The sequence below is a fragment of the Rattus rattus genome, chromosome 1 (assembly GCF_011064425.1).
Source record: "Rattus rattus isolate New Zealand chromosome 1, Rrattus_CSIRO_v1, whole genome shotgun sequence".
NCBI lineage: Eukaryota > Metazoa > Chordata > Mammalia > Rodentia > Muridae > Rattus > Rattus rattus.
Window position 1 is genome coordinate 210,806,835 of NC_046154.1, and position 22,883 is coordinate 210,829,717.

The 22,883-nt window shown below is 46.0% G+C and overlaps 1 protein-coding gene across 1 annotated transcript in view; it reads left to right on the forward strand.

Moving 5' to 3' along the window:
* Grhl2 (grainyhead like transcription factor 2) overlaps positions 1 to 22,883 on the forward strand; it is a 122,423-nt gene that overhangs the window by 71,950 nt on the left and 27,590 nt on the right. Inside the window, exons 8-9 of the mRNA XM_032914581.1 lie at positions 1,770 to 1,864; positions 17,932 to 18,090. Coding sequence (XP_032770472.1) covers positions 1,770 to 1,864; positions 17,932 to 18,090 — 254 coding nt within the window. The remainder of the gene's footprint in view (positions 1 to 1,769; positions 1,865 to 17,931; positions 18,091 to 22,883) is intronic.

Consider the following 22,883-nt stretch of genomic DNA (forward strand, 5'->3'; position numbering starts at 1 on the left):
ATTAGCAGTTATTAGCAATTATTAACAATAATCAGCAATAATGACCAAACATTTTACAAAAGGTTTTAGATATGGGAAGATGCTAGAGATGGGACTGGCAAAACCGTATAGCAATGAAAAGATTTTCACTATATTGCTGTGTAAAAACATTTACATGTTTGTAGAGGAGCTAGATGACAGATAAGAGCACACAGATAAGGTTTAAATGCAGTTAACTGTGGGTCAGTAGACCGGTGCTTTAATTTTTTTTTTTTTAATTTATTTGTGGTCTCTGACTTTCCTATGTTGAATATGCACACCCTTCTATATTAAAAGTTTAAGTGCTTTGTTTTCAGTGTAACGATCTGGGGATGGGCACGGTGGCTCATGCCTGTCCTTTAAGCACTCAGAGAACAAGGCATTTCGAGTTCAAGGCCAGCTTTGGGCTACACAGTGAGACTGTGTCTCAAGGTGACAGAAAAAAATGAAACAATGCCAAAAAAAGAGTATTACCTTGCTATGCTGTTAGGGAGGGTAGAAGGTAGAGGTGTTCTGAGAAAGCGGCTAAGGAGAATTCAGCCTGAGGCTAGCCCAACCCATCTATCCTAGGGAGCCTATCGAGTCATTCCTGAGAGCACAGTGGCAGTTTGGTTTGAGTCATTCCTGAGAGCACAGTGGCAGTTTGGTTTTTGTTTTGTTTCGTTTTTTGCAACCATTCAGCTCCCAGCAATAAGGAATCTTAACTGCAGTGCCCAGGTCTCAGTTTCGTCACTGGGAAGAGAGAGTAAACAAATGATGGCTTTTCTGTGGAGCCCAACACGCCCACAATACACAGACATATGCTGATGGCCCACAATACACAGACTCATGCTGATGGCTGTTGTCTGGCCGGGGAGTCTGATGGGTTGGAAAGTGGGGGTTAAATCTTGTACGAGGAGTGAAGATAAGACATCCCAGAGTGTTCAGCTGATGACAGCCAAAATGTGACTAACAAGTCTTTGGAGTACAAAAGTAAGACTGTCTTTCTCTGGCATGTGGGTGCAATTCAGTAGTACAGCATGTCCTTAGCATGTGTGAGGCCCTGTGTTTGATCCCTGGTTCCATCACTGCACGTGGAAAACCTTGACTCTCTGTATTTTGTTTGCTACAGTCCTGGTGATGTTGCCTGATAGGTAGAATATTTTGCTTTCCAAAAAACATCCCTGTGGAGGGCCTGTCAAGAAAATGAGTAAGGAAAAATGAACTAACAATCAAATCAGATAAAGACAAGGGTCACACGGGTTTAGTCTTTTAGTAAAAGGATATGTGTTATTTTTCACCCCACTGGTAGTGTAATATAAGCTGGCATCTGGAGCTTGTCACACTGGTAGCCAGAAAAAAATAGGCAAATTTAAAACTTGGCCATGAGAAATAATGTATTATGGAGGGATCCTTCCTCTGCTGTGCAAGTATGTGTGCATGTGTTCTTGGATGCATGTATGTATGTATGTAGTATGTATGTGTGTAGTATGTACATATGTAGTATCCATGTTTGTATGTAGTATGTACATATGTGTAGCATGTATGCTGTGTGTATGTGTGTGTATGTATGTATGTATGTATGTATGTATGTATGTATGTAGTCTGTGTGTGGTACATGAGTATTTTGAACCGGGGTGTCATGTATCCCGGATCTCAAACTTGCTGTGTTCTAAGGATGACTCCAATCCTCGTGTCTTACTACCCGAGTGCAGGGCTCACTGGCATGTGCTTCCTCACTGCTGAGGCCTTTTTCTCTTTCCCTGTTGCAGCTGATTACAAGGAAAGCTTCAACACCATCGGGAACATTGAAGAGATCGCATACAATGCCGTTTCCTTCACCTGGGATGTGAATGAGGAGGCGAAGGTGAGTGGACCTATGTCGGGTGGCTCTGACTGACGGCCCTTTCCCCAAACCTTGTGAAGTACTTTCCCAGAAACTCAGAGAGAAGAACATGAACCCACACCCTTTGTATGAAAGCGCCTTTGCCCTTTTGTTGTGGAGGTGCAGCTTCTGCCCTGACAAAATGTGACGAGCCACCACCCCCCTCCCCAGTCCTGTAGGCACATGCTCCATTTTAGAACCAACCCTCAGAGTTGCCTAAGCCCTTGGGCGTCCTACACCACCCTCAGGTAGCTTGTTGGTGAGTGGCCCACAGTTCAGTGGCTGAGGGGTGGGGCTCCAGAAGCAGGGCTTCCAATCGCCTTTCACCACTGTGACTGCAGCAATTCTCTGTTGACCAATTGACCCCTTTCCGCTCCTCTGGGTCTAAGTGTGGTTAGGATGTGCAGAGGTAAATAACATCTCTGACGACCAGGCGTCAAGGTTTGGATAAGGAAGTGTTTCCACAGATAGCTGTGTTTGTTCTCCCACCACAGCCTGGTCTAAAGGCCCCAAAGCCTATTCTGGGTCTCGGGGACTGATTCTTCAGCCTCACTTTGCACTCAGAGGAATGTTTCAGATAAAACCTAAGCTTGTTTTCTGCTTCAGTTGTGTACCATTGGGCTAGTGTTAGAAGAGCTTGTCTCCAATCTCAGTAGGAGGTCAATGTAAACAGGGTTGTCAATGCCTCATTGTCCCGGGAGGGAAGGCTGGGTGAGAGGAAACTGGAGTGTGTGGTAGGCTCTCCAGTAGACAATGAGTCGCCCTGTGTCTCCTTCCACTCATGTAGAAACAATGCAGGTGAAACTGGCTTTAGGCCCAAGAAAGGTGGCCCAAATGGGCACGAAGTGACAGATCAGCAATGAGGCCTGGGGAATGTTCCAGAGAAGGGAACAGGCCTTTCTACAGGACGTAAGATCCAGCTTCCCAGAGAACTGCGGGCAAAGCATGGCACTGACATGCTTGCACACACTTTACAGCAGTGTTCCTGGCTGTCTGAGGCTCATTCAGCTCTGTCCTTACTCCTGAGACTGTCACAGCTCACAGAGGGTTGTCTATGCCATTCCAAGCCTCTTGCTTTAGCCTGAGCTGGCTCCTTTATGTTCTCTTTGAGGCTAGACCACTACACAAGGGGCAGTCTGTAAGGGCCCAGTCCTGGGGTGTGGTGGAGTCTCTCTATTTGGTGGAACAAACATCACTTCCAAATGACCCTACAAGCATCCTGCAGTGGTATGGGTGATCCACTCAGTGAGGGGATCCTATGGGGAAACATGAGCCAAACAATAGTGTGACCAGGGAGAGGCCGGACCCACTTCACAGTTACTGAGAAGAAAGTGGGGTTCTGCCACAGAAGGTGTCCCACAATGTGAAAGCCAGCACTAAACACGAATCCTCACTATGATTTGGGCATCACAGTCTGCAATAATGGGTGTTAGAGGTGAATGCATTAACGACTGTTTCGGTAGGGACCTTGGAAAAAGCGTGTGGAGATCAGAAGTCACAGGCTCCATAGACATTAATGGGTAGTGACTGGGCTGAGCTAGCTGGCCTTGCAGTCAGTTCATTCCTCTCCCTTGCCTGGTACAGGTACTCACTTTCTTATCATGTGTCTGCACATGCATGCCTGGGTGTGTACATGTATATCTGCGTGTACACATGTGCTTCTGAGTATGCACACGTGTGTCTGGGTGTGTGCATTTGCACATACGTGTACAAGTGTACTTCTGGGTAGACACTGATTTCTTTCACTGGCAAATGGCCTTCTGCAATGTTTCATGATACTTCCTGTAGCCGAGTTTTGTTTTATTTCCTTAACATCTATTTTTAGTGACTGTCTTTCTTTGTTAGCTGAGAAGTAAGTTTTAAAGGGTTGTAAATGTTTATCCAAACTACAGACTCCATAGCTCAGCCCCTCAGCCAGAGCAGAGGTTTCACCTTCGAGTCCACCTTTTGGCCGTTTAAAAAAAAAAAAAAAAAAACGTTGCTGATTTTATAGTAAGCAGACTGCGCCAGACAAGATAGGATAGTAGTTGTGGGAAAGATTTTCAGCAAAGCAGGGAGGGTGGTGGCTTCATGCAGGGTTCCTCTTGCGTTCACACCCCCATATCTATCTGGAGGCTTCAGGAGGGGCTCGGGCTCTCAGGCCACTCCACAGCCGTGCACGCTGCTTCCTCTAGAACTAATAGGAGAGGGCAGCAACCCCAAGGAATTTAGCTTGCTTTAATTATGGTAACAACATTTGGCCAGGAAGGTGCCCAAGCCCTCAATGCCTCTCTGTGTGTGTGTGTGTGTGTGTGTGTGTGTGTGTGTGTGTGTGTGTGTGTGTGTGTCCCCGTCTCAGACTCTGGCTGGGGTCCCAAGCTGCCTGTCTGCTTCAGGCAGAGTGGCTGCAAGGTTCCACCTCTCAGAGCCGGTTTTTCCGGTTGTGTCACAGCGGCTTTCGGCTTAGGTGAGTCAAGCAGGCCAAACAGTCTTGGAACGGACCTGGTCCCCTCAGGGTCTGTGCAGTCTGGAGGACCTCATGCTTTTTTGCGTTGTCTCTGGTGTAGTTCCGAGTGTTCCCACTGCCGGAGCATGGAAACGGGTGGGCGTGGCGTGGGTCTGAGTCAGTGTAGCAGAAGAAACCTGCAGTGAGGTATAGACTCCGCCTTGTCCTGGCCCCAGAGTAGCTGGCATCTGTTTCTTTTCTTTTCTTTCTTTCTTTCTTTTTTTTTTTTTTTTGTGGTGCGTGGTTTTCAAACGGGGTCTGTCCGGGGAGCTCAGGCTGGTTGTGAACTCACAGCAATCCTCCTGCCTCAGCCTTCCAAATCCTGGTATTACAGGCATTGTTAGCTTCGAGCATCAGACTTCCTTTTCTTCAGCTTTAGTTTGCCCCGCTGTGAAGTGGTTAGCACTCCATGGATGCCTGAGTCCCACGCAGAGGATTATGGGGCGGGGCAGCGTCTGTGCCGCATTCTCTCACAGGACTCCCACTTGCTGGGATATTCTAACTTTAATTTTCCCTTTGTAGCCAAACACTGGTACTTAGAAAGCAGGCTTGTCAAGCACGAGTCTCCAAGATGGTGATTTCCCACACAAGATTACTGAGTTGCTGAAGAGAAGAATGACTAGCTCAGAGGGGCGGGGCCTTCTGCCGTCAGTGGTCACGTCACCCACACAGTGCAGCCTCAATTACAGCCGTTTCCCAGGTTTTCGGGGAGAGTCTTGAAATGACTCTCATATCCCTACTCAGTGCTGCTGTCTCTGTTCACAGTGATTAATCCTGGAGTGCTGGAATGTCTGTCATGGCGACCATGTGGGAGAGCAGCTCAGTTAGAATGCTGCGAACTGGGGTTGGGGATTTAGCTCAGTGGTAGAGCGCTTGCCTAGCAAGCGCAAGGCCCTGGGTTCGGTCCCCAGCTCCGAAAAATAGAAAAGAAAAGAAAAAAAAAAAGAAAAAAAAAAAGAATGCTGCGAACTGAGTACCTTGTACAGATATTGTGGCTAAGTCTCCTCTTTGTCTTTTTACCCTATCCGGAAACCAAGACACCCACACCCCTATTCTGTGTTTGCTCCTTCCTGCATGCACTCTATTAAATGTTAGAATGAAGAACACCCCCACCCACAACTAACCCAGTCTTTAAAAACAATCTCTCTGTAGCCAGTGTTTTGGAAGAATCTCAGTTCAAAAAAAAAAATTTTTCCCTCATTACTATTGAGTCTATTCTATTGCTTTTATATTCGTTAGAAATTCTGTTTATTATTGTTGTTGTTATTATCGTTATTATTATTAGTAGTAGTATTAGTATTGGTGTGTCTATATGTGTGTAATCATGGATACCCAGGACCAGGAAGAGGTCAGAGGACAGCTTTTAGAAATTGGATTTCTCTTTGTACTTTTGCCTCTTGTCTCTCTCTGCCTCCCATCTCCCAGGAGTGCTGTATTATAGATACAGCAGGATACCTAACTTCCTGTGTAGGTGGTGGAATGGGTCTCAGGTGGTCAAGCTTGTGTGGCAAGTGCTTTTGCCCACCAAAGGCCTTTTTTCAAATGGCCTTTCTTTTGATAATTTTTAAAGAGAACCCTGCCAGGCAGTGGTTCTGCACACCTTTAATCCCAGCTCTTGGGAAGCAGAGGCAAGCAGGTATCTGTGAGTTTGAGGCCAGCCTTGTCAACAGAGTGAGAAACCCTGTCTGGGAAATTAAAAATTAAAAACAAAGACTTAGAATAATTTGGTACTATAAAGCTGGTACAGCAGGCTGCTCTTCGTTGCTTTTAAACTTAGCCTCTCTGCTTACCAGGGAAGAAGAAGACCTCAGTTTCATGACAGCTGTCCTCCTAGCCTGGACACCTTCCTTTAGCTACAGGAAAGGACTTACCGTGTCCCATCCACCCCCTTTTCATTAGATCATCAGTGAATGCCCTTCCAGTTTGCTGGGACTGGGAGAGAATCTCTCAGGCATTCGTTTTAGATAGGTTCAGGGACACATTTGTGTCAACAACGTTTAGGATGCAGTTGGAGGTGCAGGACATTTCTGTGCATCTCGGCCTCTGGTTCCCAGCATCCCAGCCCTGCAAGATTAGTAAACAGAAGGGAGGATGCTACTCCAGGCTCCCCTGTTACCCATCCTCACAGAAGGAAGTCACCCACTGAAACAAGGCCAACCATGCTGTAATTTTCCCTTTCCAAGGAACGCAGAGTACAATTTACATGGGTCCAGGGGGGTAATGGACGTCCAGCCCTACTTCCTCAAGCTAAGCAGCTTCAACAGCTCTACCTGCTTGGCCACACCTTTACCACACTCAGCCCCCAACAGAGATGGTGTGCTGTTTTTAACACTTCAGTGCCCAGAGATTTCTTTATCCTTATGCCTGGAACATTTCTTGTTTGTATCATAAAAAACATTGACCAGCATGGGCATAACTACTTCTTAAGCTGCTCTGCTCTCTGTACCCGAGTGCTTGTATGTGTGCAGACAACGATGCTGATCGGCGTTCTAGCTCTGCAACCTACACGGTAGAAGAGAGAACTGACTCCTGCAAGCTGTTCTCTGACCTTCACACGCATGAATGCGTGCACACGTTCTCTCCATTGTGTGTGTGTGTGTGTGTGTGTGTGTGTGTGTGTGTGAGAGAGAGAGAGAGAGAGAGAGAGAGAGAGAGAGAGACAACACAATAGAAACTCATCTGTAAGTTTGAATCTGTAGAAACCCATGAGGTAGTTGTAGGCATGGTATCCTGACATTTCCCTGAGCCCTGTTTCCTTCCCTTAATAGTTTACTTATAATCAGTTGTATCTGGTTTTGCTCTAATATCAATGTCTTCTAAGAGCTGAGGCCATTTTTGAAGAGCAATTGTTGAGTTGGGTAGCTGACAGTGCCTAGAGGCCTTCATTCCTCTCTGAATCCATCTTTAAGAGAGACAGAAGCCAATGGGATACTGGGGGCACTGCTTGGTGTAGAGCCTGTTCAGTAGGGCGAGTAGACAGAGTCAGAGTTCTGATCATGGAGGACCAATGGAGCAACCTCCTTTGTCCGTGTGAAGCCCCATGTTTCTCTTTTCCCCCTGTGTGTTGGTTTTCTCTGTGAGGTGCTTCCTTCTCAGGGTGCAGCTAGTGGTGAGCAAGCCCCTCCCAGATGCTGCACAGGGGCGGGAGTAAAGGTTTCTCCTCTCTGCTGTTTAAGAGACAGCTTGGTAACAAATCAGCTCTCCGATAGCAGTGACATTTCTCTACAAGAAACAGTGAACTGGGGAGAACACAGTTATTTTCATCTTCTTGTTCATTCCCAACTTTATAGTTACTTTCAGTAAGTGAGATTATGCTAATTAAAGATTAGCTTAAACTCAGTACCTGATTATGGTGAATCTGTCATGCCTCAGATGTGCTGCTGCTTCCCTTCCTCCTTTTTCATTTTAATTTTCATTTGTGTGCGTGTGTGTGTATGTGTACGTGTGTGTGTGAGAGTGTGAGTGTGAATGTGTGTGTGTGAGTATGTATGTGTGAGTATGTGTGCATGAGTGTTTGTGAGTGTGTGTGTGAATGTGTGTGCATGAGTGTTTGTGAGTGTGAGTATGTGTGAGTGTGTGTGTGAGAGTGTGAGTGTGTGTGTGAATGTGTGTGTGAGAGAGAGTGAGTGTGTATGTGTGTGTGTGAGTGTGTATGTGTATGTGAGTGAAGCCAAAAGAGGATGTCAGTTCTCCTTGAACTGGAGTTACAGGCAGTTGTGAACCACCAGACGTGGGTGCTGGGAACCAAATCTGTGTCCTCTGGAAGAGCAGCGGACGCACTTGCCTGCTGAGCCATGTCTCCAGCCTATCTACCTGTCTTTCCCAGTATTTCTTTTTTATCTGAAACGTCTGACGGGTGCTGATATGGAGACCTGTGGCAGAGGCTGGGTGTGACTTCTTGATTGCCCTGCCTCCATTGCTCGGTGCGGGAATTACAGGCATGTGCAATCACATCCTGCATTATTGATGCTATGTGCCAAATACAGAACTCTAAAAAGGCAAACTTGGGGGTCTGGAGATGGCTTAATGGTTAAGAGCACTAGTTATTCTCTTTTGTAGAGGACCTGGGTTCTATTTCCAGCAATCACAACCATCTGTAATTCCAGTTTGGAGGGATCTGATGTTTTCTTCTAAACTCATAGGGTATGGGGCATGCACATAGTGCAGATACATACATATGCATACACATATATGCAAAGCATCCCTGTATATAGAGTAAAGTAAACACATCTAAAAAGTAATTTACAGAAAGTTAAAGTTGGTAGTCTCAAAGCACCTTCCTAGGGTATATTTCTTAAAGAACTCTTGTACATCAGAGGAGGGGGGAAGATGTGTAAATATTGGTTTTCAGGATGCACAGAGAGAACCAAAGGACTGTCTACAGGAGACAATATTTCTGAGGTTCATAGCTTTGCTGAGTCCCACCCCACAGCCCCTGTAAGTTGGAGCCTTTCCTAGGGCTCTCCTGAGGGAGTTGAGAGAAACTGCCGTTCGAGCAGAGCTTGCTTACACCCCACTTTCCGTGAGTTAGTGTTTTGCCTGACTGAGCCGGTTTTAAGGTTATCTGGTGGAGAGTACTATGGGGCATCCCGTAGTCTCAAAAGCAAAGAGAACGTTGGGAGAGGCTCCTGGGAGAGGTTTCAAAAAAATTGAGTTACACAGGGCCAAGCAGGGCAAATGGCGTTTTTATGTGTTTGCCAGGGCGTGGTGTGGGCGGGGGGAGCTCTAAAAGGGAAAGGCAAACATTTGCTGGAGTCTTTGGTATTGAACTTAAACAAAGCCATGCCTTTGTTCCCCTTTTATAAGGCAAGGGCTGACAGGAAAAGCTCCGAGGCTGGAGCTAGTGCTGGTGAACAAGGACTAATCTCTGGATGGCATCTCCCTGGAGAGATCAGTTGATCTTTTTTGTTAGCGTGTGGAGTAGCCATGGTTTCTGCCCCTCATTCTTCTTATGGCTCTGTACCTAACAGCTCTGGACCATTGTGTTGTGCAGAGAATTGGATTACACACTTGGGCTTCATGACATAATGGTGTGTGCTTGTGTGTACAATGACTAATGTTTGTCCAGCAATTACTATATCTCGGGCACCCTGCCTGGCCTTTATATATATTACCCAATTATTCGTGTTTCTAAGCAGGTGACAGTCTTCATCTACTAAGGAGTGATTTAAAGTTAGCTCATTTCCCTCAGTAACACAGCAAGTGCAGCACAGCCACGCAAGCCGAGACCGTGCATGATCCTCCTGCAGTTCTGCTCCATGTAGGGAGGGTCGTCTCCACTCTCAGGGACAGTGAGACAGCGGTGCACTTGGGGCAGAACATGAGGTACCAGTTTATGGAGATTCGTGACCAGGCACAGGTCCTGTTCTCAGAGAAGTCACGACCGGCCTGGAGCTAAGATGAACTCCTAGTGGCCCTGCCTGGGATGACAGGCAGGATGCACTATGCCTGACCCTCTCTTTTCTTTTCTCTTGTCATTTCTGTATTTGTTTATTTTAAAACTTTAGATGAGAAATTAGAATAGTGTGATTAACGCCTCACAGGTTAAACTGAGGTCAGTTCATTTGTCCAGATTTTCTCTCCCCCTCCCCATCCCTCTGTCTCGCACTTGGTCAGTGCTGTGGCATGCAGGAAGAGGAAGCCAATCCCGTGGGATCCGGGAAGGTGGGAAGGGAGGGGGTAGGTGAGGGATGAGAAAGATGAACACATAGGATGGGGCTGGGAAGCGGGAGTTTTAATAAGGCTTCCTCGAGATCGAAGGGACTACATCTGAAAACCTGGGCCATAAAAAGCTGCTGCTGAGAAAGCCCACTTTCAGCTGAAGAAAACAGCTTCAGTACCAAATCACATTCCTGTGCACCATTGTATACAAAACCTACACAGAAAGACTCTGATGGTGGATTTGTTTATAAATTAGAAAGCTGGAAACAGCCTGATGGGAGTACACTATGTTATATCTAAGCGTTTTGTAAAGAGACGGAACTATCATATCGGATTTCAGCACTGGGTGGGAGAGCGCGAATCAGGACAGTGTGTATTCTCTTCCGCAGCTTCCCAAACAGGGCAGAGCACAAACAGGGCAGAGCACAAGTTCCCACTGCACTTAACTGGGGAGCAGAGGAGGGAGAAGGTCCAGTTTCACTTTCCCTGCCATTTGAGTTTTGTGTTGGATTCGAGCATTACAAACTTAAACTTTAAGATCTGGGGTGTGGCCAGTTTGGAAGGCTGCTCCCTTAGCTTGTACAAAGCCCTGGCTTTGATCTCTGGTATCACACAGACCAGGTATACATGGGGCCCTGTCCAGAGAGAGGGAGAGGGAGAATAGGAGGGGGAAGGGGGGGGAGAGAGAGAGAGAAGAAGAAGAAGGAGGAGGAGGAAGAGGAGGAGGAGGAGGAGGAGGAAGAGGAGGAGGAGGAGGAGGAAGAAAGTAAAACCAGGAAGAATTTGCGTGAATGAATCTTTCAGTCTGCATTTACATTCTCACGGTGGGAGGCAGTCACTGCACGAAGCAGCCAGCCAACTGTTACAGTGTCTCACATCTTCCCAGTCCCAGTGTGTTTCGCGCTCTGCATGATCTCCTTGGGTGGCAGACCTGAATGGTGCAAATGGAGACCAATGGAGGTTTCTGACCTAGATTGCTTTAAAAATAAATTTCCCTTGATTTAATGTTTGTTCAATTAATGGAATTCATAAACTGATCCACACTGGAGTTTGCTTTACAAATTCCCCGAGGGAAAGTCTGACTGGGGGGAGAAAGGGTCCTTTGGGGAAGTGCTGGAGACCCCTGTGGTATAGTGGGAGCTACCTGACCCATGCCCAGCAGTGGTCCCATGACTTTCCTCAGTAACTCACTGGCCCTCTAACCTGGAGCTGTTTATTCATTCTACTTGGCCATGATATACTCTTGGCTGCTCACTGATGGCCTTGACACTGATTGCAAAGCTGCTGTGTCTCTCCACGGCCCAGGTCCCACCTCACGTTCTCTCCTGCCTTCCCCCATCAGCACCCACCTCCTTTACTCAGCTTCCTTTTTTCTTATTTCTCCTCTTCCTCTCTTATATCCCACAATTCCTACAGGTAGTCTTCCCTGTTAAGCTCTTTCCAAGTTCTTGCAGCAAGTATGGTCTGGATTGTTCAACTGAATGTCCAATTTGCTTGCTCCAAAACACTGACTAGAACTAGAAAGGAGCAGTGCTGTCCTGGGCTCATTGTTATGGGTGCTCTGTGCTTCTCCATGTAGCTCTTCCAAAGGTAAGCATGTGTGGAAAGGGAGGCGTATATGGGTAGACAGACAATCATGCAGAGTATGTAGTTGGTGCCTAATTTAGGTGTGCTGGCACCTCAGACCGTAGGTGTGTAGAGAAGTCTACAGACAAGCAGTCAGATGCTTCAGAGAATGCCTCGGTCAAAGCATGGTGTGATCCTGATGACGTCAGCTGCTTCTGTCAATCTTTGCTTTAGGCACCGTTATGAAAGCATGATCCTGCGCAGAAGGGAAAATGCATATTTGGAAAAATAATTCATGTTCTCTCAACTCATTGAATAAATATTTGCTGAGACAGACAAAGGGGCCTTCTTACAGGCCTTTTGCCCTCATGGAACAGACAGGTAATTAAACACGAAACAGCAAACGACTCATTAAATTCAAATAACATTAAGTATGTGAAGAAAACAGAAAAGAAAACCTGATAGAATGTCCCTCTGCGCAGGAAGGCCTTAGCTGGTGTGTCCAAAGAGTTAGCTTGAGCTGAAGTCTGAAAGAGGAGGGGCTGGTTCTCTGTGGATCCACAAGGACAGCAGAACGTAGTGGCCCTGAAATGGACCAGATTCGATATACTCTTGCTTTTCTGCCTGTCTCAATTTGACGTTCCATCTACACTCAAGCACAATCTTATTGAAGGGGAAGAAAAATGGGGGAAAAAAATAAAAGCAAGGAAGATGTCTAAAGGGCCTCAGTAAGAAGGGCCTCAGTAAGAAGCAAGAACTAACTTCAGCCCCTGGGACACAGAGGCAGGAGGATCTCTGTTAGTTCAAGTCAGCTTGTCTACATAGTGAGTTACTGGATACCTAGACCAACATGGTGAGACTCTGTCTTGGAAAGGAGGAGGAGAAGGAAGAGGAGGAAAAGGAGGAGGGGGGGGTGAAAGAGGAGAGGAGAGGAAGAAGAAGAGGAAGAGGGGGAGAAGAGGATGAGGAAGAGGAGGAGGCAGCAGCAACAGCAAAAACAGAAGAGGGGAGAGGGATTGACCTCACCACACTTAAGTATTTATACACCGTTTTTGAAGGGAGAAGGAGTGGGTTCTGGTGTTAAGCTTACTTCTCAGTGCATATTCTACCTGTGATTTTGGGGCTAATGCCTGTGTGATACTTTAGATGACTTCTTTAGGATCTGGAGTGTTAGAAATACACTAATATATAAATAATCTTTAGCCGAAAGATAGTACTAATATAAAATCAATTTTTATGAAGTCAAGTAAGTCCATGACATTGAATCATGGATATGAGGATTTGGTTTTAGTCTCAAATTGCTTTCTAAATTAATTAAAGGTAGGTCAATTGTTTTTCCTGGAAAGCCCAAGAAACACATTGGAAGTTAACCATGAGATCCGGGTTTAGTTCTATAGCTCACTGGTGTGTGAGCATTTTGACAGCCCTTCCTATTTACCTGGCGAACAGCTCAGGTTGAAACCTCAGCAAAGTCACGTTTGTGTTAGAAGCCACAAACCAGGAATTGTCATTCACTTGTAACAAAGGATTTTCTTTTTTTTAAAAAAAAAAAACAAAAAAAACAAAAAAAAAAAAAAACTCTTGTGCATTGGACAGCTCTTTCTGGGAACAGTACTAGGCACACTAAGAAATGATCTGATTTGCTATGAGTACATGGAGGAAATTGAAATGTTGTCTATTATCTGCTTGAACGCACACAATTTAATTAGTTTTCCTGAAGAAGGAAAGGGGGGCTTCTAGAATTAGAAGAATACACCTGAGGTTTGGAGAGTGTGGAAGCAGAGGCCTCACAATTGTTGGGTATATAACTCAGGGACAGATCGGTTATTTACCTGATCCATCTGTTCTTTGCATAGTCCTACTGAAGTCAGAAAGCCCGTTCTGTGCCTGTCATGTGGATGGACGGTCAGTGGGTGAAATCATTCCAGTCCTCATACCTCTCTAACACATTATACCCAGGTCCATGTAGAAAAACTTCCAAACAAGTTGCTGCCTTGTTTGCCTGCTTCCAGAGGAGCTGGGACTCGTTTGCAAGAAGAAACAAATGAATGCTTATCAGCTCTGAGGCCAAGGTTTTAGTTAACGGCCTTCAGTGCACCCCACCCTGCACTGGTTAAAGTTCAACCATTTGGATTTGGAGCGCGGCACAGCCATGACTGATGCCATCAGACCCTGGAACTCTGCTTCCCAAGGGCTTAGTCAGCAGCAGCAGGAAGCCAGGCTGAGCATCCTGCCTGCCTGCCATGCTGATCTGGGAGCTGCAGACCCAGAAAGAGGACTCCTGTGGTTTACCTTTTATGGGATTAGGATGCCGCCCTGGGCCTTCTGTGGAGACCTTTTCTCTTTAAGAGCATTGAATCTAAATGTCTCCAGATGGAACTCAATTGGCTTTTAGGAACTTTGTGTCCTGGGTGACTGACTTTTATAGCTGTTCCAAGGACGATTGAGTCTATTTATTGTAGCACACTGCCAGTGAGCGTCTGTTACCTCACTGGCTTTAGATGACTAGGCGACTTAAGTGGTCCTTGTCATGATCTGTTGCTCTAGCTCCCTTAGGTCAGACTTAGAGCTGACAGACCATAATTAGCATTTCTTCCTACCCATCAAATAGACCCACACCAAATGATGGGCATGCAAATCAGTGAGTTAGCCATGAAGCTCAGTCATGTAGGGCATATACCTCAGAACTCTGACTTTTCACCAGGCAGGCCTTTGGATGGGGATGGAGGCAGCCAGGATTGTGGTCCTCATGGAATATCGGGAATATCTCTGAGAAATGCATGGCCAGGATTAGGGACAAGCACACAGTTTGGCAGAGTGAGCATGTAATTTGCTGACACAAAACTGTGTTTTGGCCAAGACCATCCCATTGCCAGCAATAAAACAAAGTCAAGTGTTCCCAGAAAAGGACACCTCCTTCCTGACTTTCAGATCAGTGGTCAATGAAGCTATTGTCATCTTTAAGATACCACAGGTTTCTCTTGCCCCACCTCACCCTGCCTTCCAAGTTTGCAGGGCCTAGAGCTTATATATTTGCTACTATGGCCTCAGGAAACCCGAGACATTTGAAGATATCTGCTGCTTAGATGAGTGTTAAATAAAATTTCTCTGCCATTTAGGGACTCTCCAAGGCTGGAGGTAGCATTTTTCTGTTACTGTGACAAAGTGTCTCTACACTGAAGGTTTGGTAAATGCATCCGCTTGCTGTAGACTTTCTTAGCAGCCCTCCCCACTCAGGCTTTCACAACTTCAGCGGATCTCATCCCCCACCCCATACCCACCTTGCTCCAGAGGCTCTGTGACTTGTATTTCACTGGCATCCTTGAGGCTGAGGACTTTGTCCTGTGCTCCTCAGGCCTCTCTCCTCACACCTTGGATTTGACCACTGTATGACGGTCATTGACGAGAACTTGTATCTGTCTTGAATCGTTAGCTCTCTGAGGTACACTTGTCTAACACCATTTGATCCATCGTGTGCTTCTGTGGATACCTTTAGACTGAATAAATGAAGGAAAGGAGTGAATGAGTGAATGAGTATATATATTTAAAGGCATCTTGGGTTGTATATTTAAAATACACAACATGATATTGCAGGGTATGTATAAAGAGTGAGGTAGGGAAATTAAAGCATGCATTACCTTACACACTTATTTTTTCCCTTTTGTGTATGCGCGTGCATGCACATGCGTGTGTACCTATGCCTGTGTCTGGGTAGAAAGGAACTTCTTGTTGGGCATGGGGGATCATGGCTACAATTCCAGCTCTAGAAAGGCTTCATCAGGCGAAGCACCACAAGTTTAATACCAGCCTAGTCAAATAATGAATTCCAAGTTCCCAGCAACCTTGGGCTACGGAGAAGGACCCTGCCTCAAAGCCAAACAAACAAGAAAATTTTGTATTTAATGAGAATCCGGTGTCTCTCAAAGCACCTGCACATTATCTCATTTGGAGGGAGACCTTTAGTATTTGTTTTCTGGTGGTGGCTGGAATGGTGCAGCCGGTGGCACAGCGGGCAGAGTTGTTGTAATTAGCACATCATTGAAACTTGTCACCTGTCCTGGACAGTTGATGGGTGTCTTGCTAATGCAGCTAAAATTACTGGGAGGGGCTCACGGAAACAAAGATATGTGGTAAAGCACTGGCAATTAGACGCCTGGTGGTGTAAATTACCGAAAGTCTGCAGGACTTCAAACAGATCAGCCCGGGACTTAGAAAGAGCTCTGCAGCCTCTCTTCCTGCAGGGCAACCCTCGCAGGGGTGCAAAAGCTCTAGGTTCTGACAGCCCAGGGGACAAAACGTTTGAAAAGTTGTATTATACATGATAACATATGTCTTGGTTTCCCCTTCTTGTCAGTGTTCTCTCGTTCCTGTGAGAATCATCATTGAACCTTTGTGTCTCAGTGACCAGAACACGTGATGAAAACACAGTAATGAAAGAAAGGTGTTTTGTTCTCCTTTCTTTGCCCAGAGTTTTGGAAGGTCTCGGTCCACTGTGGATGGGAGGCATCACAGCAGGAGCGTGTGGCAGGGGCTGTTCACATCACGGCGGGCCAGAAGGCAGAGCGTATGCCAAGAGGCAGGAGCTCGCTGTAGCCCAGAGACCTCGTTCGCAGCCAGGCCACCCCCTGAAGGCCACACAGTCTCACACGGCACTCACTCAGGTCTCTGGGCGATGCGCATCCAGACCATGGCATCTTTTGAGTGGGACCCATGTACCATCGGGGTCACTTTAGCTCATGCCCTTCCATCCTCTGTCTCTACCAGTTCTTTACAATAAAACTCGTTTCGGCTTTTCCATTAGTCAACTAGAACCCTTGGAATGTCTGCCCTATTGGGATGATGGCCTTTCTAGTGTAGGTTTTTTGGTTTTGATTTTATTTGTTTTGGTTTTGTGCTTGAAGGCTTTTAAAAAATTTTTTTCTATTGTGCTTCTTGATGCCACATGCTATATGATGAGAATTTTGTCTGTCCCCTCCAAGTCCTCCCACTGGGCATAGTCTTGCTACATTTTCCAGGTTGCACGCGGCCCCATGATCCTCCTCACCTCTGATTGCTGGGATCACAGGTGGTGCCACTACTTCCGTTAATAGGAGGAGGTGGACCCTGCTGCTTAATCCCTCCTGAGTCATTTCTTGCCTTTGACGGCTTCTCACTGTTTTATAGGTTTTTTTTTTTTTCTTTCCCAGAGCTGAGGACCGAACCCAGGGCCTTGTGCTTGCTAGGCAAGTGCTCTTCCACTGAGCTAAATCCCCAACCCCTTCTCACTGTTTTATAACTTGGATAAACTCTTATTTAGATTTTCTTTTGTAGCAAGAGGGCTTGCAGGTTCTTCAGTGTGAACATTGAACACAGAAGGGACTGAGTGACTTGTGTAAGGTCCCTTAGCTGTTTACTGCTGGAGTAGAGGCTGAAGTCAGGGCCTTTGACCTGCAATCTAGTGGTCTTTCTACAAGTTTAGTCAGTGGTCTATTTATGCAGTGCTCAGTGAGTGTCCTTTGCTAGACACTGCATTAGTGGCCAGTAATATTAAATAATACGAAATCATTCCAGACATCATGCCTCCCAGTCAAGGAAGAGAGTTTTGCACAGGGGTTGGGGATTTAGCTCAGTGGTATAGCGCTAGGCAAGCGCAAGGCCCTGGGTTCAGTCCCCAGCTCCGAAAAAAAGAAAAGAAAGTTTTGCACAAACATAACTGGGTTTCCACGCTATTGTATTAAAAAGGAAATTTTTATCTTATTTTTTTTTATCTTGAAGGTCAGAGGTTAAAGAAAGCTATAACTATTAAAAGTGACAACTTTTAAAATTATTTATTAATTACATTTATGTGTGCATTCCTGGGTGTATATACGTGTACCATACACATGTGTACCACAGGAGCCTATGGAGGCCCTGCATCCCCTGGAACTTGAGTGACAACAGTTGAGTGACCCACCATGTGGGGCCTGGCAATCAAGCCCTAGTCTTGCAAGAGGAGCAAATGCTCTTAAACTTCTGAGCTATTTCTCTAGCTCAGAAGAGACAATTTTGATATATATTGAGGAACTAATGTTTTACTAACCTCATTTATGATTAAGAGAGTAAGACTTTGCTGGTGTACTTTCTAGGAGGTCATTAAATTGTCTATTTCAAGGTCATATATGAAAGCGAATTGTTTACAAGTTTGCAGCCATGTGATGTGTTTTGTGCGCCTGGCTGCTTCCTGTGGAAGAGCACTGGGTATTGTCAGTTGTCCTTACAGGTCCGCGAGGGGCTTGGACTTTATGTGCCTGCCCACATCTCTCCTTGGGAGTTGTCTGTAAGGCGGTTGTGAGCTTACCAGCCTCTCTCCCTCCTTCAGATCTTCATCACCGTGAACTGCTTGAGTACAGATTTCTCCTCCCAGAAGGGTGTGAAAGGACTTCCTCTGATGATTCAGATCGACACGTACAGCTATAACAACCGCAGCAATAAACCCATCCACAGAGCGTACTGCCAGATCAAGGTCTTCTGCGACAAGGTGAGCCAGCGCGACAGTCTGTCAGGAAGGGCTTATGATGATTTTAACGAATCTGTTATGATCTCCTTAATGGCTGTCCTCCCTTGTCATGTTTCCTTGTCTAGCGGTGTCTAAAGAGTCGTTTACCCATCATGTGGAAGTGGAAGCTTTTCATCCAAGTCCTGGTGTGTGTTGGGGAATCACCCATCCGATGCCCTTTGTTCTGGCTTTTGTTTTCTTTCTTGCCAGTTTTACTATTAATGTAATGACTGGCATTGCTCTAGGGCTTAGTTCTCTCAGGTTGCTAAAACAAAATACCCCAGGCTAGGTGGTGTGAACATTAGAAACTTACTTACAGTTCTGGGGGTTAAAAACCTATGATCAATGAGTTCAGTCCCTGGGAGGGTCATCTTCTTGGCTGCCCTTAGCCATCTTACTCCCTTGTCCTCACATGGGAGAGAAAGAGAATAGCTCTCTGTGTGTCTTTTCCTAAGCACACCATCATCGTCAGGGATAAGCCTCGTGACCTCACCAGATAAGCCACTTCAGCACACGGGGTAAAGAAGGAGCTTTAGTTTGATGCATGCTGTGTGTCATACTGTGGTGAATATGCAGCTGAAATGGCGGATCTAGAACTTTCATTGGGTGTAGATATTATTCTAGAATATATCACAGTCATCCTTGCCATTTGATGTATGGCATGAGACCTCAACTAGAACTTTTGGGAGTAGAAATCACACCTAGAGAATAAGTTCACTACTTACACACTCAGCACACAGTGCTCTCATGTCCATTGTTGCTACCATAAACAAGAGAGACTAGTTAAAATAAGACCATTTAAGGCCTAAAGGTCAGGTACGAGTGATTGTCATTAGGGTAAGGATGAGTGTGGTGTTGCATTGACCGTTTGAAGACTGGTGTGATATCAGCCTCTGTGAGGGAAAGTAAGGAGCCACTTTACTGAAGAGCAACTGCCGGAGGCACTCATGGGAAAGCATGGTAGGGCTTTCTGAGGACAGAGAATGAGATGGGGCTGAGAGTGCTGATTCTGAAGACCCCAGCTGGCTGCTGTGAGCAAACAGACTGAATATTGTGTTGTTTTCTGTGAGAAGTTACAAAGTGATTTTTTGGTCCAGGGAAAAACCCTCTTTTGAGAAAAACTGGTGAGAGCAAAATCAGCTGTTGGAAAGGGCAAACAGGTGGCCAGGAAGGAGAAGCTCAAAAGAAAATGAAAATTTGGTGGGAAGAGACACTCACTCTCCTTGTTTGTTCGTTTGTTATTTGACATAGCTGGAGTTTTCTGGGAAGAGAAATCCCAACCAAGAAAATCACTACAGTAGTGCAAGTAGCCTGTGTGTAGGTCTGTGGAGCACTGCCTTGATTGACGGTTGATGTGGGAGGGCCCAGCTTCCTGGGGTGGGCTATCCCCTGGTCAGGAGCTCCTGGGGTGTATAAGAAAGCAAATTGAGCGAGCTGTGGGGAACAAGGCAGCAAGGCCGTGATACAGTTCCTGCTTCCAGGTTCCTTCCTGCCTTGAGTTTCTGTCCCTCAGAGATGGCCTGTCACCTGGAAGGTGACATAAGCCCTGTCCTCTCCAGGTTGCTTATGGCCATGGTCTTTATCATAACAAAGATAGCAACCGAACATAGACAGGGAGTAGGCAATATTAGAAGATGCATGAGTAGGGGCTAGCCCAGCGCTAAAGAGCACTTGCTACTCTTACAAAATCCTCAGAGGAGTAGGGGCTAGCCCAGCGCTGAAGAGCACTTGCAAAGGCCTCAGATTCAATTTCCAGCAACCGTGGTAGTTTTACAACCGTTGGTAACTCCAGGTCCAGGATTTTGGTACTCTCTTCTGGCCTCGGTAGGCACATACTACATACATGCAGACAAAACGTACACGAAATAGAATGAATAAATCTTAAAACAACAACAAAAGAATTTGCTTTTATATTCATTTGTGAGTATGAGAAGAGGGCGCATAAGAGTCAGGGCTGGAAAGATGGCTCAAAAAACAACTGCTCTTCTGTCCTTTCAATTCCCACAACCACATGTTCATCTGTAAACTGATGCCCTCTTCTGGTGTGTCTGAAAAAAATAAAATCTTTAAAAAAAAAAAAAAAAAAAAAAAAAAGTCAGAAATCAGGAACTGTCCTGTCTTATGTCATCTAAAAAAAAAAAAAACCCATTTCACTAAAAAGTGAGGTTAAGGTTAGACCGGCTCCCCATGGGCAATGAATGAGCACGCAAAGCTGTCACCACCCTGCAGGTGAGAAACAGCCCACTCTCAAGGGGAGTCAGTGAGTCAGACAACAGGAGCTGGGTCAACAGGGACCCGAAAAGACGCACCCGAGAATCGAGACGCGCAGGAACTCGGGGAAGAGCTAGAAATGAAAACTGAGTTATTTCACAAGACTACACTAGAAGCAACCACGCTCAACAATGGGTCGGGTAAAGTCATAAGAAGGTACAGTTGGGAAAGAGCACTTCATGGAAGGAAGTTATGCAGGAGAAGACCAAAAACATCAGAGGACAGAACTAAAGCTAATCCGGGACTCACAGACCAGTGGTCACTGGGAAGAGCGAAACAACAAATAAAACAACACCAGCAACAACAGCAAACCCCAAGCATTGGAATGGAGCGAGTGTGACAGATGCCGCGGCTGAGCAACCCATGAGGGTGCTGACCGCACGCTGGAGAGGGAAACCGGCTCTGGCTAACAGTGTGAAGTGACAGCCAACAGCCTTTTGTCTCAGCACTTGGGAGCAGAGGCAGGCAAACCTCTGTGAGCCTGAGGCCAGCCTGGTCTACATCAGGACAGCCAGGAGTACATAGTGAAAGGCTATCTCAGGGGGAGAAAGGAAAGAAGGAAGGAAGAGGGAGGGAGGGAGGGAGGGAGGGAGGAATAACTATTGAACTTTGAATAGACAGAAAACTATTCTCTAACGATTGGAGGCAGTAGGGAGATTTTTTTACCATCAAATTTTTCAACGGTAACTGAACCAGGAGAAAACAGTTGCCTGAATATAATAAAGTAAACGTGGCCAAGAATTATTAATTCCTAGCTAAATTAACTCTAATGTAAAGAATATAGAAAATCACAAACCTCAAATAAAACGTATACAGCAAGTAACAGCCCAAGTGCTGTGACTACTCCTTTGGAAACGCAGTAGAGAATTCACTTTAGACACGGAATGTAAACTCGCAGGTGATCACAAGCTTATTTATAAATCTGAGATGGGAGAGTGTGTGGCCATGCCAGTGTGGCCTAGGATGACTATTGAGAAGCTCAGTGAATTCCGGAGATGGCTCGCTGGGTAAGAGTGCTTTTAGCGTAAGCAGGAGGACCTGAATTCACAGCCTCAGCACCACGTAAGAATCTGGCATACTGCATGTTCTGTAACCTCGGTGTTGTTTCAGAGCCATGTGAGTTCCCAGAAATCCCCGACCAGCCACTGTAGCTTAAATGACAAGCTTCTGGCTCAGTCAGAGGCCCTGTCCCAAGGCAGTAGGTCCCAGCGTAAAAGACGAGAACATTCTGTGTGCCTCTCTGGCCTAGGCATGCACTTCGGTACAGATGCACACATCACTCATACACACCAAGTTAGGTAACAAAGATGGAATTATCTCACTGGGTGCTTTATAGGTGTGGACTGGTGACGAAGGAAAGGAGGCCAGCAGCCAACTCATGGCTGCCCCGCACTCTCAAAGGCACAGCAGTCTGTTGCATTGCAACGCCTGTTTTAGCAATGAAGTAGCCAGGGGAAAATGGGTCCCTGTGAGCCCAGAGCACTGACACCAGAGAGGAAATGAGTAAGAGAGAGGAAGACACAGCCACAGACTTGAGCAGGGGTGTAGGTACAGCCATACTACCCCAGACCCAGAGACACTGAGGTAGCCGCCAGAGCCCAGAGGCCAACTGAGTCAGTGTACACAGTGAATGCATACATACACGTAGGTCAGAAGGCACAAGGCGCGTGGCTGGACTCACACAGCAGACATAGGTCTGCTCCAGAGCAGACTCCTTGAATGATTAACTTTATACACAGAATGTCAGAATGACAACAGGTCATTCAAACTAAACCAAAACCCAAAACTAAACCAACAAGCAGACAAACACCCACAATTTCAGAAGAGATGTCGAGTTCTGGTTGTGAGCCTACGTCCCAGAGTCTTTAAGAAGATATTTGTTTGCCAGTTTCACTCAGTTATTTGGGAAGGGGAGAGTGTGCATTCCCTATCAGCCTCAAAGCTTTATTTTCTGAAGTCATGTGACACAGGGCCTTCAGCTTGGGTGGTTGGAAGAACCGTTTACTTGTGTGGAGATGTTTGTAACACTGAAACCCAGAAGCTACGTCACAGCTAATAGCTCCCGTTTTACATGCCCTAAGTCACTGAAAGATGGTGGGTAAATGGTTGGCATTTGTTCCACACGGCTGGTGATAGTGTTCCTGGTGGGTTTCTGTGTATCCCAGTGTTAAGGACTGGGGATGCTGAGGAACTTGGGGATGCAAAGGATCATGTGACTGGGCAGAGGGTTAACTGCAATAGCTTCAGTTGTAGAAAATCTGTGCTCTTCGATGAAATAGTCTTCTTCCGTACGTGTAGAAGTAATGTTTTCTAGAAGTTTTGGCCAAAAATATTCCTAGGAAATAAAATAATCTTGGTGGAGGGGCATCTCTCTGTCTTTATTGAGTGCTTAATGCTTCTTTGTATCTTACTGAAATCAGCTTTAGTTTAGAAATGAGAGTGAATGTTCCCCAAGAGAGTATGTTGTGTCTTTTTCCTGAATACTATACTCCACATAATTATCT